Source organism: Halichoerus grypus, chromosome 7 (assembly GCF_964656455.1).
Source record: "Halichoerus grypus chromosome 7, mHalGry1.hap1.1, whole genome shotgun sequence".
Taxonomy (NCBI): Eukaryota; Metazoa; Chordata; class Mammalia; order Carnivora; family Phocidae; genus Halichoerus; species Halichoerus grypus.
Genome location: NC_135718.1, coordinates 52,213,768 through 52,231,834, shown reverse-complemented (window position 1 = coordinate 52,231,834; position 18,067 = coordinate 52,213,768). Strand labels below are relative to the sequence as shown.

At 35.2% G+C, this 18,067-nt stretch overlaps 1 protein-coding gene across 8 annotated transcripts in view; it reads right to left on the bottom strand.

The window, feature by feature from the left end:
• The window catches only part of PPP3CB (protein phosphatase 3 catalytic subunit beta), a 52,482-nt gene that overhangs the window by 16,820 nt on the left and 17,595 nt on the right, over positions 1–18,067 (bottom strand). For all 8 annotated transcript variants that reach the window (XM_078077593.1, XM_078077590.1, XM_036110315.2 and 5 more), the window contains exons 4-9: positions 17,460–17,571; positions 15,218–15,363; positions 14,810–14,949; positions 14,628–14,705; positions 14,427–14,521; positions 11,538–11,663 (exon numbers count right to left, since the gene is read on the bottom strand). In XM_078077593.1, the coding sequence (XP_077933719.1) occupies positions 11,538–11,663; positions 14,427–14,521; positions 14,628–14,705; positions 14,810–14,949; positions 15,218–15,363; positions 17,460–17,571 (697 nt within the window). The remainder of the gene's footprint in view (positions 1–11,537; positions 11,664–14,426; positions 14,522–14,627; positions 14,706–14,809; positions 14,950–15,217; positions 15,364–17,459; positions 17,572–18,067) is intronic.

Sequence of the window (18,067 nt, the reverse complement as noted above, 5' to 3'; positions counted from 1 at the left end):
AAATTCAACTGTCTATATGTACACACACCAATTATTCATATAATGGTCAAATGATTTTTAACTCAAGAAGAAATACATTCTGATAGCAAGAATGAAGAAACTAAAAAATACCAAGGTTTGAGGCACCTAGGTGGCTCAAGTCGGTTAAGTGTCCAACTCTTTGTTTCGGCTCAGGTCATGGTCTCAGGGTCTTGAGCCTGAGCCTGGAGTTCGGCTCAAAGCTCAGCATGGAGTCCGCTTGGGATTCTTTCTTCCTCTCCCTCACTCTCTGCCCTTCCCTCTGTGTACACTTGCTCGCTCTCTCTCAAATAAATAAATAAATAAAATCTTAAAAAAAAAATACTAAGGTCTTCAAAATGAAAGAAATTCAATGGTTTACAAGTTTGAGCGAGATTCTGTACAGAATAAGTTTTCAGGTCTCTCAGGAAAAAAAAAAAAAAAAGAAGCCCCCCCCCCAAAGATGAATACCATCTAAATGTATACATTTAAATTCTTCATTTATGGATACAGTATTTCCTTACAGAGTAAGAAAAAACACACAGCAGTTTCACTGTTTCAAAAAGTCCCAGAATTTGTCTTTTTTTTTTTTTTTAAGAGAGAGAGGGTGAGCAGGGAGGGGCAGAGGGAGAAGGAGAGACACAATCCTAGGCAGGCTCCACTCTCAGTGCAGAGCCGGATATGGGGCTCAGATCTCACAACCCTGGGATCATGACCTAGCTGAAATCAAGAGTCAGATGCTTAACTAACTGAGCCACCCAGGAGCCCCCAGGATTCAATTTTTTAAAAACTTACTCTAGCAGGTCCCTTAAAACTTAATTCTTAAGATTACGAATCTAATCACCTGAACCCATGGTTCTTTCTTAGGCTTATTCCTTTACCACCTACGTATTTTCCCCTTCTCTTTTCCCTTAGTTTGCAAGGTTCTACTCTTTTGGTTTTCCTACATTTCAGACTATTTCCCCCCTAAATTCAGATATTCTCAAGACTCTCTCTGCACAATCTCTTGGTGATTTTATATGCTCAATCTCTTGGCAATTCCCTCTCTAACTATACAGTTTCAAGTATCACCTTTGTGAAGATGATTCCAAAGTCTGTATCACCAGTATTGACCTCTCCTTCAGTCTCCGGATTTCCCTGATGGTTTTACTGCCAGCCATCTTAAACTATTTTATATTGCCTGCTTCTCCTACTAGAATGAAAGCTTCATAAATGCAGGGTGATGTTTTGTTTACTACTGTACCTCAGAGTCTAGTACAGCGATTGGTACACAATAGGCATCCAATAAATATTTGACAAATGAATAATTTAAAAAAGGTATAAGCAAGTTTCAATTAATAAATAAAAATGCCTATTAAATATTAGCCCCTGGATGTCCTAATGATACCTAGAAATGAACACATCCAAAACAAAATTCAATACTGCTCCTATTATTCCTCCTATAACTGTATTAATAGCACACCACATGCCAGGCACTGTGCTAAAGCTCTGGGAATCAGATATAAAAGGTCCAGTCTCTACCCTCCAGAAGTTTACTACCTACTAAAGGAGATATATATATGCATACACATACCACAGTAAAGTGACAAGCCCAATGCTGTAAATATGCAGAGTTATACAAAAAGACCTGCAGGGGGAAGGAAGGCTTCTGGTAGAGGAATCATGCAATAGGAGTTTGTCAGGTGGAGAGGGCAGATAAGGCATTCTAATCGTAAGTTAGAAAAAGTATGAAGCAGTCATTATAGATCAATGGAACAGAACTAAGAGTCAAGAAATAAAACATCACTTTTAAGGCCAACTGATTTTCGACAAGGGTGCCAAAACAATTCAGTGTGGGAAAGAACAGTCTTTTCAACAAATGGTGCTGGGACAACTGAATATTCACATGCAAAAGAATGATGTTGGACCCCCCCACACTATACACCATATACAAAAATTAACTCAAAATGGATCAAAGACCAGAGCGCCTGGGTGGCTTACTAGGTTAAGCGTCCGACTCTTCATTTCAGATTAGCTCAGGTCAGGATCTCAGGGTTGTGAGACTGAGCCCCACATCGGGCTTTGCACTGGGTGTGGAGTCTGCTTGGGCTTCTCTCTCCCTCTCCATCTGCCCCTCACCCCCAGCCCACCCCCCCCACCGTCTCTCTCTTCCTCAAAAACAAAAATAAAAAAAAACGATCCAAGTCCTACATGTAAAAGCTAAAACTATAAAAGTCTTAGAAGATATCATAGAGGAAAATCATTAGTTTGGATTACGCAACAGTTTCTTAAACACAACCCCCAAAACACAAGCAACAACAACAAAAAATAAACAGGAATTCATCAAAATTTAAAACTCCTGTGCTTCATAGGACACCAAGAAAGTGAAAAGACAACTCAAAGAACAGGAGAAAATATTTACAAATGATATATCTCTTAAGGAACTTGCATCTAGAATATACAAGGAAATTTTACAACTCACTAAAAAAAGAAAACCATTTTAAAAATGAACACAAGATTTAAATGAACGTTTCTTCAAAGAAGATAAGCAAATGGCCTATAATATACTTCAAGGTTATGCTAATCAAACAGTATGGTACTGGCACAAAAAAAGACACACAGACCAATGAAACAGCATAGAAAGCCCAGGAATAAACCCATGCTTATACTGTCAATCTATAACAAAGGAGACAAGAATACATAATAGAGAAGACTGTCTCTTCAATAAATGATGTTGGGAAAACTGGATAGCTACATGCAAAAAAAAAGAAACTGGACCTCTTTCTTATACCATATACAAAAATAAACTCAAAATGGATTAAAGACCTAAAAGTAAGACCTAAAACCATAAAACTCAAAGAAAATAGGCAGCAAACTCTTATGACCTTAGCAATATTTTTCTGGTTCTCTCCTCAGGCAACAGAAACAAAAGCAAAAATAAACAATTGGGACTGTATCATAAAAAGCTTTTGCACAGTGAAGGAAACCATCAACAAAATGAAAAGGCAACCTACTGAATGAGAGAGGATATTTGCAAATGATACATCTAATGAGGGGTTAATATCCAAAATATATAAAGAACTCATACAACTCAACACCAAAAAACCCAAACAATACCATTAAAAATGGGCAGAGGACTTGAATAATTATTTTTCCAAAGAAGACATACAGATGGCCAACAGACACATGAAAAGATGTTCAACATTACTAACCATCAGGGAAATGCAAATCAAAACCACAACAAGATATTACCTCACACTAGTCAGAAAGGCTTGTATCAACAAGATAAGAGACAAGTATTGGTGAAAATGTAGAGAAAAGGGAACTCTGATGCACTATTGGTAGGAATGCAAATTAGTACAGCCACCGTGGAAAACAGTATGGGGCGGTTCCTCAAAAAATTAAAAACAGAAATACCAGGGACACCTGGGTGGCTCAGTTGGTTAAGCATCTGCCTTTGGCTCAATTCATGATCCCAGGGTCCTGGGATCGAGTCCCACATCAGGCTCCTTGCTCAGTGAGGAGCCTGCTTCTCCCTCTCCCTCTGCCTGCCACTCTGCCTACTTGTGCTCTCTCTCCCTCTGTCAAATAAATAAATAAAATCTTTAAAAAAAAATAAAATAAATAATAATAAATAAATAAATAAATAAATAAATAAATAAATAACAGAAATACCATATGATCCAGTAACTCTACTTCTGAGGACTTACCTGAAGAAAACAAAAACACTAATTTAAAAAAATATATGCACTCCTATGTTTATTGCAGCATTATTTAAAATAGCCAAGATATGAAAACAACCTAAGTGTCCACTGATAGATGAATGGATAAAGAAGATGTAGTGCGTATACACAGTGAAATATTACTCAGCCATAAAAAAGGAATGAAATCTTGCCATTTGTAACAACATGGATGGATGTAGGGGATATCATGCTAACTGAAATAAGTCAGACAGAAAAAGACAAATACTGTGTTATTTCACTTATATGTCAGAATCTAAAAAACAAAACAAACAAAAAACAGGAATAGACTCATAAATACAGAGAACAAACTCATGGCTGGCAGAGAGGGGATGGGGGTTAGGCAAAATAGGTAAAAGGGATTAAGAGGTACAAACTGCCAGTTATAAAAGAAAGTAAGTCACAGGGATGAAAAGTACAGCATAGAGAATATAGTCAATAATATTGTAATAGCTGGGGCGCCTGGGTGGCTCAGATGGTTAGGGTCTGCCTTTGGCTCAGGGCATGATCTCAGGGTCCTGGGATCGAGCCCCACATCGGGCTCCTGGCTCAGCGGGGAGCCTGCTTCTCCCTCTCCCTCTGCCTCTCCCCCTGCTCATGATCTCTCTCTCTCTCCCTGTATCTCTGTGTCTCAAATGAATAAATAAAATCTTTAAAAATAATAATAACAATATTGTAATAGCTTTGTATGGTGACAGGTAGTTAATTATATTTATGGTAAGCATTTCATAATGTATATAATTGTCAAATCACTATGTTGTACACCTGAAACTAGTATAATATTTTATGTCAACTATACCTCAATTAAAAAAATTTTTTGTAATGAACACAGGATTTTTTTTTTTTTTCTTTTAAAGATTTTATTTGACAGAGAGAGAGAGACAGCGAGAGAGGGAACACAAGCAGGGGGAGTGGGAGAGGGAGAAGTAGGCTTCCCACAGAGTAGGGAGCCCGATGAGGGGCTCGATCCCAGGACCCTGGGATCATGACCTGAGCCGAAGGCAGACGCTTAACGACTGAGCCACCCAGGCACCCCATGAACACAGGATTTAAATAAACATTTCTTCAAAGAAGATAAGCAAATGGCCAATAAGCACATAAAAATATACTCAATACCATTATTCATTAGGGAAATGCAAATCAAAACCATAATGAGATACAACTTCATATCCAATATGATGGCTATAATAAAAAAATACATAGTAACGAATGTTGGCAAGAATATGAAAAAAATGGAACCATTATACACTGCTGGTGGGACTATATAGCTGCTCTGAAAAACAGTTTGGCAGATCCTCAAAAGGTTAAACATAGAGTTACCATGTGACTCCCAGTTCTATACCTAAGAAAATAAACACATATGTTCATACAAAAACTTGTACATGAATGTTCATTGAAGCATTATTCATAATAGTTAAAAAGTGGAAGCAATCAAATGTCTTGCAGCTAATGAATGGATAAACAAAATGTGGTAAACAATATCACTCATCATCAGGGAAATGCAAATCAAATCCATAATGAGATGCAACCTACTGAATGGGAGAAGATATCTGCAAATGACATATCTGATAAAGGGCTAGTATCCAAAATATATAAAGAACTTACACAACTCAACACCCAAAATACCCCAAATAATCCAATTAAAAAATGGGCAGAAGACATAAACGGACATTTCTCCAAAGAAGACCTATAGATGGCCAACAGACACATGAAAAGATGCTCAACATCACTCATCATCAGGGAAATGCAAATTAAAACTACAGGAGATACAACCTCATAACTGTCAGAATAGCTAAAATCAAAAACACAAGAAACAACACGTGTTGGTGAGGATGCAGAGAAAAAGGAACCCTCTTACACTGTTGGTGGGAATGCAAACTGGTGCAGCCACTGTGGACTCCTCAAAAAGTTAAAAATAGAACTACCCTACAATCTAGTAATCGCACTAAGTATTTACCCCCAAAATGCAAAAACACTAATACAAAGGGATACATGCACCCCTACGTTTATAGCAACATTATTTACAAACAGCCAAATTATGGAAGCAGCCCAAGTGTCCCTCAACAGATGAGTGGAAAATAAGTACAAATACACACACAAACACACATACGCACACACATATATGTACAATGGAATATTCTTCAGTCATTAAAAAAGAATGACATCTTGCCATTTGCAACAACATGGATGGATCCAGAGACTATAATGCTAAGGGAAATAAGCCAGAGAAAGAAAAATAATATATGATCTCACCCGTATGTGGAGTTTAAGAAACAAAACAAATGAACAAAGGAAAAAAAAAGAGAGAGAAAAACCAAAACACAGGCTTTTTCTTTTTTTTTTTTAAGATTTTATTTATTATTTGACAGAGAGAGAGAGAGAGAGAGAGAGGGAGAAGCAGGCTCCCCACTGAGCAGGGAGCCCGACGCCGGGATCGATCCCAGGACCCTGGGATCACGACCTGAGCCGAAGGCAGATGCTCAACCAACTGAGCCACCAAGGCACCCCAAAACACAGACTCTTAACTATAGAAAACAAACTAATGGTTACCAGACAGAAGGTGGCTGGGGGGATGGGTAAAATAGGTGAAGGGGATTAAGAGTATACGTATCCTGAAAAGCACTGAATACTGTATGAAATTGCTGAATCACTACATTGTACATCATAAACTAATGTAACACTGTATATTAACTACACTGGAATTGAAATAAGCTTTTCTTTACCCTCCGTACCCAAAATAAAATTTTTTTTAAAAGTGGTATATCCATACAATAGAATATTATTTGGTCGCAAAAAGGAATGAAGTACTAGTTCATGCTACAACATGGATAAACCTTGAAAACATTATAGAAAGATGCTAGTCACAAAAGATCACAAATTATATGATTCCAATTATATGAAACGTCCAGATTAGGCAAATCTATGGAGGTAGATAATAGATTAATGGTTGCCTACGGCCAGCAAGGAGAGACAGGAGGAAACGGGGAGTGACTGCTAATGGACAGAGGGTTTCTTGGGGAGAATAATGAAAATGTTTCAAAAATGACTGTAATGATCATTGCACAATTCCACAAACATACTAAAAACCACTGAATTGTAGGATTTAAAGAGGTTAACTATATGGGATGTAAATTATATCTCAGTAAAACTGTTATGAAAAAATAAAGACAAAATATGAAGGCACGAAACTTAATTGAGCATAACATATTCAAGGGATCAGTTATGCTGTGTTATGGTTAGAACACAGAGACCAGGGGCGCCTGGGTGGCTCAGTCATTAAGCGTCTGCCTTCGGCTCAGGTCATGATCCCAGGGTCCTGGGATCCAGCCCTGCATCGGGCTCCCTGCTCAGTGGGGAGCCTGCTTCTCCCTCTCCCACTCCCCCTGCTTGTGTTCCCTCTCTCACTGTGTCTCTCTCTGTCAAATAAATAAATAAAATCTTAAAAAAAAAAAAAAAAAGAACACAGAGACTAAGATAAGAAGGAAAAAAATGAGGCTGAAGAGAAAGTAGGGAAAGGTCCAAAGACATTGTGTGACAGTTAAGGTTTATCTTCAAAGCTACCAGAAGTCATTTATGAATAATAAACAGTAGCTTTTAAGCATATAGTACTTTTCATCCTCTGAAGGAAAGGCAAGAGAGGAATAGCATAGTAGCAGCCAAGGAAAGATTACAAATGGGCGAAATGTTATTTATCTTTAAAATAAAGATCAGATGGATTTGAACAATTTATAAAAGAACTTAGTAGAGTTTGAAGATACAGAAGATCTAACAGATGAAGCAAGTTTCCTGAAAAAGTAGAAGCACAGTGGAATCCAGAGTCAAGTTAGAAGCCTCGGATGGAAGGGTCACCTCCTCAACAAGACAAGAATTCAAGATGAGTGCAGTTTATAAAGTAGGGGAACGGTAAACAGAGAAAGCTCCCACTAGCGGTATATGTTTCCTCTGAGAGTGAGGGAAGTGGCTACAAAAAGAACGTTTAAGAGAAAAAAAATTAAATTGAGAATATATCCTAAGAGAAAAGGAAGAAGACTAGTGACACAAAGAATTTTTGGGTACTATTGAGAGCCCAGCCAATCAAAGGCTGTATAAATATCTCTAGCAGTTCTCTACACCCTGGCTATGAGAATGGAGAAAATGGATGGTTGCATTTACTGGGGCTAAAATTTATAAAATAAATGAAGTAGAAAAAAAAAGAGAGAAAGGAGTTTGAAGGTGTGTTAAGAAGAGAGGCAAGGAGGGATCTGACTAATAAGAAAATGACATGGTCAAAGGCCAGGCAATCCCAATGAAGATTAAGAGCAGCTACAACTGGAGTGAGGGGTTGCTAAAATAACAGGTTTTCATGAGAGAGTGTTAATGGCAATATCGTCACCAGACTCAAAATATCCAAGTCATCTTCAAACATTCCCTCCCCTGCAACATGCAATCTTGTTTAAGTCTTATTGTTTTTACCTCTTTAGTTCTCCCCTGCTCTCTATTTCTAATGCTACCAGGCCTTCATTATATTTCCACTTGACTCCTGATGGAGCTTCATAACAGGTCTCCCAATTTCTAGTCTTTCTTCTAGTCCATTTCATCAATTTTTCTAAATGACTATCATGGTCATATTCTGTTTCAGTGGATTCCCACTATTTATCAAAGTTCCAAATTCTTTGCATGGTGATCAAGATCCTCATGATCTAGCCCTAACTTAACTTTTCATTCTTTTTCTACTACTGTCCTTCATACATCTTAACTGTAAATCAATCTGAACCCCTCAACATTTGTTAATGGTCTTACACTCTCTTGCTTTCTGACCCAGGCTTAGTAAGTTCTGTTACCTAGAATTCTCTTGCCCGTATCTACCAGCACAATTCCAATTCCACCATTCTTCAAGCTTTGGTTCAAATGCTACTTTGATCCCTCTGACAAATATAATCTACCCCTATTCTCAATTCCTATAAAACTATGTTTCTCTAGGAGTACTTACCTAATATTACATTTTGTTATCATTATTTATGTATCTTCAGTCCTCTATTAATCCGCAAAGACCTATATCTTACTAGTGTTTTTGTATCCTTAGTAACTTGAATAAAACAGACTTTCCAAAAAAAAAATCTACTAAATGAATAAATCTTACACGTATGACCTTCTATGGAAGATCACACTATATCGGACCCTCTAGAACAGAGTTCTTAAATTGGGGCCAGTAAACCTGAGGGGGGTTACCAAATCACTTCAGATCTACAAGCATTGTGAAAATGTTACGCTTATGTACAAATGTACATATATTTGTTCATGAAATTTTCTGGGGCAAAAGTCCATAGCTTTCATCAGATTCTCAAAAGGGTATGTGTTACGAATTAATAAAAGTTTTTGTGTAGTTACTTTAATAATAAGAGTCCTTACCTTTTAGAGATTCATTCTAAAATATTTACAGCTACAAAAAAAATAGCTGAAATATGACCCAAAATAATTAAAAGTTTTGGGTGGGGAGTAGTGGATGGAGATATAAATGACACAACAGTGGCCATAATTTGGTAACTGTTGAAGTTGAGTAATTGGTACATAGCAATTCATCATATTATTCACTCTGCCTTCGTATATGTTGGAAATTTTCCAACACAGGATTTTTTTTTTAAGAAATAAAAAGGCCCAGGGGCGCCTAGGTGGCTCAGTCAGTTAAGTTAAGCATCCAACTCTTGATTTCAGCTCAGGTCATGATCTCGGGGTTATGAGATCCAGCCCCACAACAGGCTCCACACTGAGCAGTCTGCTTGAGGATTCTCTCCCTCTGCCCCTCCCCGAACTCGCGCACGTGCACCCTCGAGCGCACTCTTTCTCTCAAATAAATAAATAAATCTTTAAAAAAAGCAAAGCCCCTAAAAGGTTAGAAACCACAGATTTCATCTAACTTTAGGATTAAATCAGCCTCTAAGGAAGCCTCTGGCTTAAGTTAGTTGCTTCTCAGAGACTAGATCTGAGTCAAACTGGCTTTTTCAAAGTGGAACAGATGAGATGATGACATTTGCTGCTATTCACAACAAAAGAAAATTTTCATTAGAATCAAGTAGTTAGGCTATATAAACAGCTAACAGGTATTAAAATGGAAAAAATATGCAAACAGTTTGAAAAAATCTTACTGTGCTCAACACTGGTTAGGATTCTTTCTATTTGCGTATAATGTTCAAATCTGAGCTTCACATTTTTAGAAAGACATGAATAATTTGGAGAAGATCCACAGGAAAAAAACAAAACTGGTCAAAGGTTTGAATACTTCCTCATCTTATGATTTAGAGTGGCAAAAAAAGAACAAAAGATTACTTAGTAGCAGACTTCAAATGCAGGAACAGATAGAAACCTACTGATTCTCCATCTTCACTTATGAGAGATCCACAGAAACTAGATTAAATTTTATCATCTCTCATAAGGAGCCAGACTACATGATTATTAAGTTCACTATTAGTTCTAAAATTCTATGATGTCCTGGTTTTTGATAGGGGCATTAGTTGAGAAAAGCTATTATCTCTATTTCTTTCCTTGTTTAAACACTCATAGCACAAATATTTAGACCAGTAATACTGAAATATTTCCTTATTGAGAATCAAATTAGAATCTAAAAAATGTCCATTTTCCTCCTTATCATCCCCCTTTCTTTCCACCCCCACCCCACTTATATTATATTAAAATAGTTGAGTTGCAGTCTAGCCTGAAGGCAGGAGAATGAGCAAGATGAATTCTTAAATTCCCTTTAGCCCGATGATGTTATGATTGAACTATTTCTCATATACCAAAGATAGAAGGTTATAAGTGTAAGGCATCCCTTGCACCTAAGCCCTTTACTGGCCCCCTTCTCAAATGCTAAAGTGGGTAATTCTATCTCCATATTAGCTTAATGTTGACCTACTGAGTAACTGATGAAGACCAAAGGCAATCTTCAAAAAATCTGTTTAACATATACAGTTTAAGTATTAACTCTGTGTTTTAGAACCCAAAATTGCGTTGGCAGAAATAACATATCCCCAACAGAAAGGAACATTTTGTAACACGGAAGAGGTGAGAAAAAATAGAGAGAAATATAGAACAAAATGTTTTACAATCATGTCTGTATTCTCATATTCTTATTTTCCACATATGGAAACTGAGGCATTGCCTTGTGGAAAAATTAACACTAAAATGGAAAAGAAGAATGTGATGAAGTAAGGAAATCCTAAGAACCCTATACAACTAGGAAAAAAACCAAGATTTCTTAAATAGCATTCATGTTCTCTTAAAAAGCCTATTAAGTATATACTAATATGTTATTATTGGAAATTATCAGAAAGCATTACCACTAAATTTGTATACATGTTTTTAGTATAGGAGAAGAAATATTAGGTTTGAACCTGAACTTCTCTTTATCATTTCTCTCAGAGTATAGAACCGCTATGACTAACATTGCCTAAAACTAGGGCTATTAAATTCTCTCATAAATTACTTTGACATCCCCCAAAAGTGGCGTTAAAATGTGCAAAAGTGTCCATTCCAAAGCAAAGCTATCCCTCCATTCCTTCATAAAAGATTTAAGCTAAAGAAAAACAGAAAGAAAACCCAACAGCTGAAGACAACATCAGGCTATTTATAAGTCTTCTCCCAGTCCCCCAGCACCCTCACATGGGGGCTATAAACAGCTAACCAAAATATCTTTGAGGCTCTCGTATCCACACCCACTGACACAAGTAGAGCTGAACCCATAGTGAAACTAAACTTCAGTTTCCTTTAACAAGTATGTGCCTCCGATAATAAACTGGAGTAAATGTGACAGTAATAAAACATTAAAAAAAAAAAAAAAAAGAATCATACCTTTTTCTCCAACAAATGGTAAAGACCATGTGAAGACATCCATAAAATTGGGCAACCAGTAAGGATGTGGAGAACAGTTAAACTGTCGAATATTCATCACATTATTTTCATACTTTAATACAGCAGCTGTAAGATAAGTTTGAATGTGAATGTAACAATTTGTCTTTAGCTCCAAAACTCTAAAACACATAAAAGCAAAAAAACACTGTTTTAAAGGAATGGGGAATCAAGGTGTGAGCTGAATGAGGACTAGTAGAGGGAGATAGGAACAAATTTTTAGTAATAACACATTTTTGTTTTTAACACACACTTTTATGTAGAGCATCGTCAGATCTATACTTATTATTAATGAAATTTCCAGATTTCTAGAATGTTTTACTTTATAATTCAATGACGAACATGCACTTTTACTATATCCAAAATTATGAAAACTCAATTATTAGAGGAAACACAGAATGGCAATGAGCAATTTTCTAGGTTTAAAAGTTCATACAAGTTGAAGGAATTTAAGAGGATCTTTTTCGTTACAGGCAACCTGAAAAGGATAGCTGATGGTAATGAAGCAAAAAACAAAACAAACCCAGAGAAAAAGCAGTTCTTTATGACTGTCTGAATGTATTTATTTAATACGGGAAATCAAATGAAACTACAACAAAGAAATATTTTATTTCATTTAGAAAAAATTCCATTAAAATACCAAAAAGAAAATATTATAACCAAATAACCCAAAGGTAACAGACTCATCTCAATTTCAAGTATCTTTCTAATGTTTCAAAACATTAAAAGGAATATCTTAAATTAACTACATAGATTTCAGCCACTGGTTATATTATTTTATAGAATAGTGGGTTAGATGGACTAGATTCCAGTCTAAGCTCCAGCACATACTAGCTCTGCAATGCTTGGTAAATTATTTAACTAATCTGTTTCTCATTTATGAAACAGAACTAATATGTCCACCCTAACTACCTCAGAAGTTTGTTTTACGATCAGAGAATATATTTCACATGAAGGTATATAAAAGTATAAAATGTTCTGTAGATATTATAATAATTATGTGGTTATTTTTTTTCCATTTTAATGAAGCACGAAAATGCAGATATTAAATTCCAAGACTTGGGATTCTGGCTTATACAAAGTCACAAGTAATATGCTTGTTTCCCTTATGGAATAAAAGTATTTTAAATTTGGCCTCAGAAATTAAGGAATGATACCAAGTTTTCAGCTTTAAAACAAAAGAGAGAATCTAGAAAATTGCCTTAGAGATGAAATGAAACATTACAAACATATCCATACCATGTAAGCACTCAAATCATTAACACTATGTACAGACTAATCACTACTGAGAGACATTTGATTTTGACAAGACAGATTCAATGGTTTGAGTTTCTTTTCTGAATACTCAGAAAAGTGATCCCTTAAAACCCCTAAATCAAACTAACAAGAGGACAACCAATAAGACAATCGACTGAGCACTGAACACTAGGTCCTGTAATACTGACAAGGGGAGATCACAGGTGAGGTATTAGAGCACTGGTAGAAAGTTAAATGTAGCACTCTATTCTGTACTTAAGAATAGAGTCAAAACTTAGATATATTCTCCTAAAAAATGAAGCCACACATCATTAGGTAACTTCTCTACAAGTTCTGAAATTTATAAACCAAACTATAATTTAAAAGAATATTTTAGCATTGGCATAATCCTTAAAGGCTGCACTGATACTAGCTTCTGAAGATGAGCAACTCAGTCAAGGTATGGTTTTTTTGGTAATTAATATAGTATTAAGTTTTTGTAACATATTCTGTATCAAAGTTATTTAGCATGCTACCATTTGATCTCAGGCAAACGTTTTAGTCTTTTAACCATCATCTCAAATAATAAAAAAAAAACAACTCTTCTGTTCCTCTTTTGAACTCCATGACCCATATTTAGCAATGACCTCATTATCTCTCTAATACTTTTAAAAGTCTTTAACCTTCTGTTCTTTCCTCCTGGCACATCTGCTCCAGTGACCCTGGAAACTATGGCATAGTCAACTGAATTCCAGACATATCAAGACAGAATAGGAGATGGCTTCTTAATTTCCTCTTCTGAAAATGTGTGCTACGTAAACATACCCAAGCTCATCTTCAATTTCCTTGGCACACACTTAACTAGATTAAGATCCTTTGGCATTATCTGTCAATAAGCTATGTTCAAAGTTAAATGAAACCAAATTATTATAAACAGATCAAATCTGGACAGAAGGAAAGGGAATGGAAGCTGGTGGAACAGCAAGTAAAGAAAAAAGACGTAAGAAAAAAGGAAGAAAGAATAGTAAAAAGAAAAGAAAGGGAGGAATATATCCCTGAAAGGAGGTCAGAGTGAATTGATCAAAGAAGGTTCAACTATTAATCTTCAGGGGGCAATGATAAGACTGTGGAGGTAAAAGTAGGGAAGAAGAAAGGGAATGAGAACCTAGATCAGTGAACAAAAAACAAGAAACATGATAAACTAAATTAACTATACAGTGCCAATACACGAAATGGTCAAAGCAGCAGCAGCAGCTTTATGCAAACAAGAAAACATTCTCTTGATTATAAGGGGAAAGATTTAAGAAAGGGGAGTTTGAGAAAATCATGTTTGGCTTCTTGACTTAATTCAGAACATTTTTTAGTAAAATAGCTTCTATGAGTGCCAAGTTGTAGAATGGTTACATTTGATTTAAGTTTCACATTTTGGATTTTTATTTCTTGTTCTCTCCCCTCCCTTATATCTTACACTTTTTTATAATGAGATTTGGATAATTACAGTTTCAAACAATGCCTCTTTTCTATTATTTTCAAAAAAAAAAAGTCAATTAAAATGCTAAGTTGTTTAACAATTTTTTTTTATCAACAACATCTTACCTTTATTATTGTAGACATCTAAGTAATTAGGTGCCGAAAAAATTGTTATTAATGAAGGGAACCCTGTAGTTTGACTTTTTCTGTACATTCTATAGCTGTAAAACAAATAGCTTAATATGCATCGTAAAGCATCAATCATGAGTTACTAAGTTTGATTTGTACATAAGGTGTTAATTTGGGTCAGGGAAACAGAATTCTTACCCTGCATCTTGAGCTTCATGAGCTCTAATAATCGATAACAAATTATTGTTTTGCAAAAATTCACACACTGCTGGATAGCTGTGGGGGGAAAAAAGTAAATTAAGTAAAATAATGGTTTTCTATATGAAACATATGCTATTTTAACAACTAAAATGTGTTTAATCTTGGATATTTTTCCTTACTTATAAAAATAAGAACATCCTCGAACAGTATTGTGACTAAAATGTTCCTGTGATTTTTCATTTCCAAAATCTTCAGAAGGATCGGACCATAGCAAGTCACACATTGGTCCAAATGCAGGTGGCTCTTTGAATCTATCTAACTGTGAAAGAAAGAAAAGAAAGAAACAAAGAACAGAAATAACTTGTCAAAAAGTGAGAATAGAATGGACACAGGAAAGTGGTACCAACTTTGAATACTGTCCATACTACATTGTTCTGAATGGTTAGAAGATATTTCCTTAAAATATCAGTATATTAATTTTTACCATTACCTAATCTTGGCAGTAAAGAGAAGTTTGAAGCTTCTACTCTCTACCCAACAAAGTACTATAAATAGGAATCAACCTTGGAACTACAATATATACTCACTCTCCTAATATCATCCAGTGTGTGTATTTCTGGTGAAAGTCCACCATGAACACAAAGAAATTGTTGATTTAAAAGTGCAGCAAGAGGCAGACTATCAAAAGCTTCCATACAAGCTTCATAGACTCTTTCTGAATATTTAATTTTACCTAGAAAAAGAAAAAATAATTGATAATCACATTACTAGTTTATCATTTTGAAAATAGACAGATACATAAATTGACTATTAAAACCAAGGCAATAAAACTATTGACACAGAAAACAGCCAAGTGGTAGCCAGGGGTTGACAGGGTATGGGGGTGATTATAAAAAGGCAGCAAGAAGGAATTTATGGGATGATGAAACTTTTCTGTATCATGACTGTGGTGGTTGGCAGTTCTTTGCATTTGTCAAAATTCAGAACTAAACAAAGAGTGAATTTTACTGTATATAATTTTTTTTTTAAAAAGGCAAGCATCTTGCCCTGTTAGAATCAATAAACTAGGCAGTCTTATTGGTCTTATGAAGACAAAATATTTGCTGTCTCTAAATTTACTTTGGGTATGCAGCAGATCATAAAATATTACTTAAAGTAAGTACGTCAAATCTCTAAAAACAGCTCAACCCTTTACCTTTATAGGCCAAGTAAAGCTAAATTAGAGCTATACTTAAAGCTGTTTTAATACTTTATTTTATTCTAAGAGTCAGTGACTACTTTGTTGTTACAGACAAGACTAGTACATCATCACAACCAAATTCAAAGTCCACCCAATTAAAAAAAAAGAAAAGAAGATATCTTATTTATATACTGGAAGAACAGACGGGTTCCTCTGGTCTACAATGAATGCTTAAAATGGACAGTGAAGCATGAAGCCAAACTAACACAAGAGAGACAAAACTCCACCAAATCCAACTGTCATTTACTTTTAAGGAGATTATCATACACATCCCTTTGCTCCTTTGTATCTTTAAAATTCCTGGCTATTTTACATTTTTGCTGCAATTTTGGTGAGTAGTTTGTTTTATTAATTATCTAAAGAAAAAAAAGTGCTTAGTTCCTTTTCCCCTTTTTAATATTTTAACATTCAAATATGAGAACATCTGGGGCACCTGGGTGGCTCAGTTCATTAAGTGTCTGCCTTTGGCTCAGGTCACCCTGGGATCCAGTCCCATATCGGGGTCCCTGCTCGGCATGAAGGTTGCGTCTCCCTCTCCTTCTGCCCCTCCCCCCTGCTCCTGTTCTCTCTCTTGCACTCTCTCTCAAATAAATAAATAAAATCTTAAAAAAACCCACAAATATGAGAAAATCTATATCCAGCAACCAGAGGTTCTAAACTGGTAGTCTGCTAACAGACCTGTTTTCCAGCACTGTGGTTTAATAAAAATTTTAAATTGATTGCCTTTAGGTCAAGTATGCACTTTCCAGGCCGCATCTTTTATTCATTTATTACTTTATTTTTTACTATTTTATTATTTTATTTTTTATTATGTTACTATTCATAACCTATTCATTTAGGTTACCCACCTGATCCTTGAAGTTATAGGCCTTTGTGCCCTCTGCCATTACTCACCACTATATTTTTCTCCTTTTACTGGAAGTCTCTAGTAATACGATCTTTACTGGATCATGTTTGGGCCTCCATAATTTTGAAATTATTTCTATTTTTAGAACTTAACTCTAAGACTTAATATAGTTATGAATATTAACTTAATAAGCACACAGTTAAGAGGTGTGAAAAAAGGTCAAATACTGCTCTATATAATATTGTGGCTTCTGGTTATTAGATTGCCATTGCCACAATAATTTAAGAGAGAAATGGGGTAAACATTGTACGTTAAGAATTTCATTTCATTAATATAATGTTTGAAACAATCTGCAATGATGACAGGATGAATAATTTAAGAATCTTCATGGGAGAGCTTCAATATTGGGGGACAAAAATCTCCAATGCAACAACAATTTTTTTCCTTTTGGTTTTTATTCTTCCTGTTAGAAAAAAAAAATCACTTAAACATTAAAGCTATATGAAAAACTCAAAACCATTTCTAAATATATCTATAGAATCAAACTTAATAGGAAACACTGAAATGAAAACGTCTCAATAAAACACCATTAAACACTAGAGAACTCTTGACAATAATCCTCAAAGCTTTATATGTTTGGACACAAAATCTGTTCTTATATGTTACACTGTAAAGTCTTACTATCCATATCACTGCACAAGAATACTGAGGAAATGAAAATATTTCTCATGAAAGTACTCACATTCCTGCTTAAAGGTAAAATATTCAGTAAGGTGTCTGCATTCATGATTGCCTCTCAGAAGAAATAATGTGCTTGGGTACAGAATCTTCAGGACCCATAAATATAAGACACACTGCAAAAGAAAACATTTTGAATGAATTTATCTTTTATTTTTATTTCACTAAGTTGTTTCATATTTGCTCCTTTTCTCTAACCGTATTGTCCTTACAATCTCTATTACTCTTTACTACCTTTTTCTCTTTGTCCTTTACTAAAATATAAGCTCCATGAAATCAGGGACTTTGTCATCTTACTCACTTCTCATCCTCCACTCCTAGAAAAGTACCTAGCAAACAGCAGAAAAGTAATAAATATTTGTTGAATGAATGAGTCAAACAATTTATTTAATTACTTTATATTTACAGATTGTTTGCTATAAAAACAATTAGCAGATTGGTGCCCTTCTTAGGTATATCAATAAATAAAATAATAATAATGTCAAAAATAATAGCATGGACCATTTATTGAGTACTTACAATGTATCAAGCGCCATGTTTTTAATACTCCTTGTTTATTCCTCAAACAACCCTATGAAGTATGTAATATTATCTCTATTTTACAAACAAGGG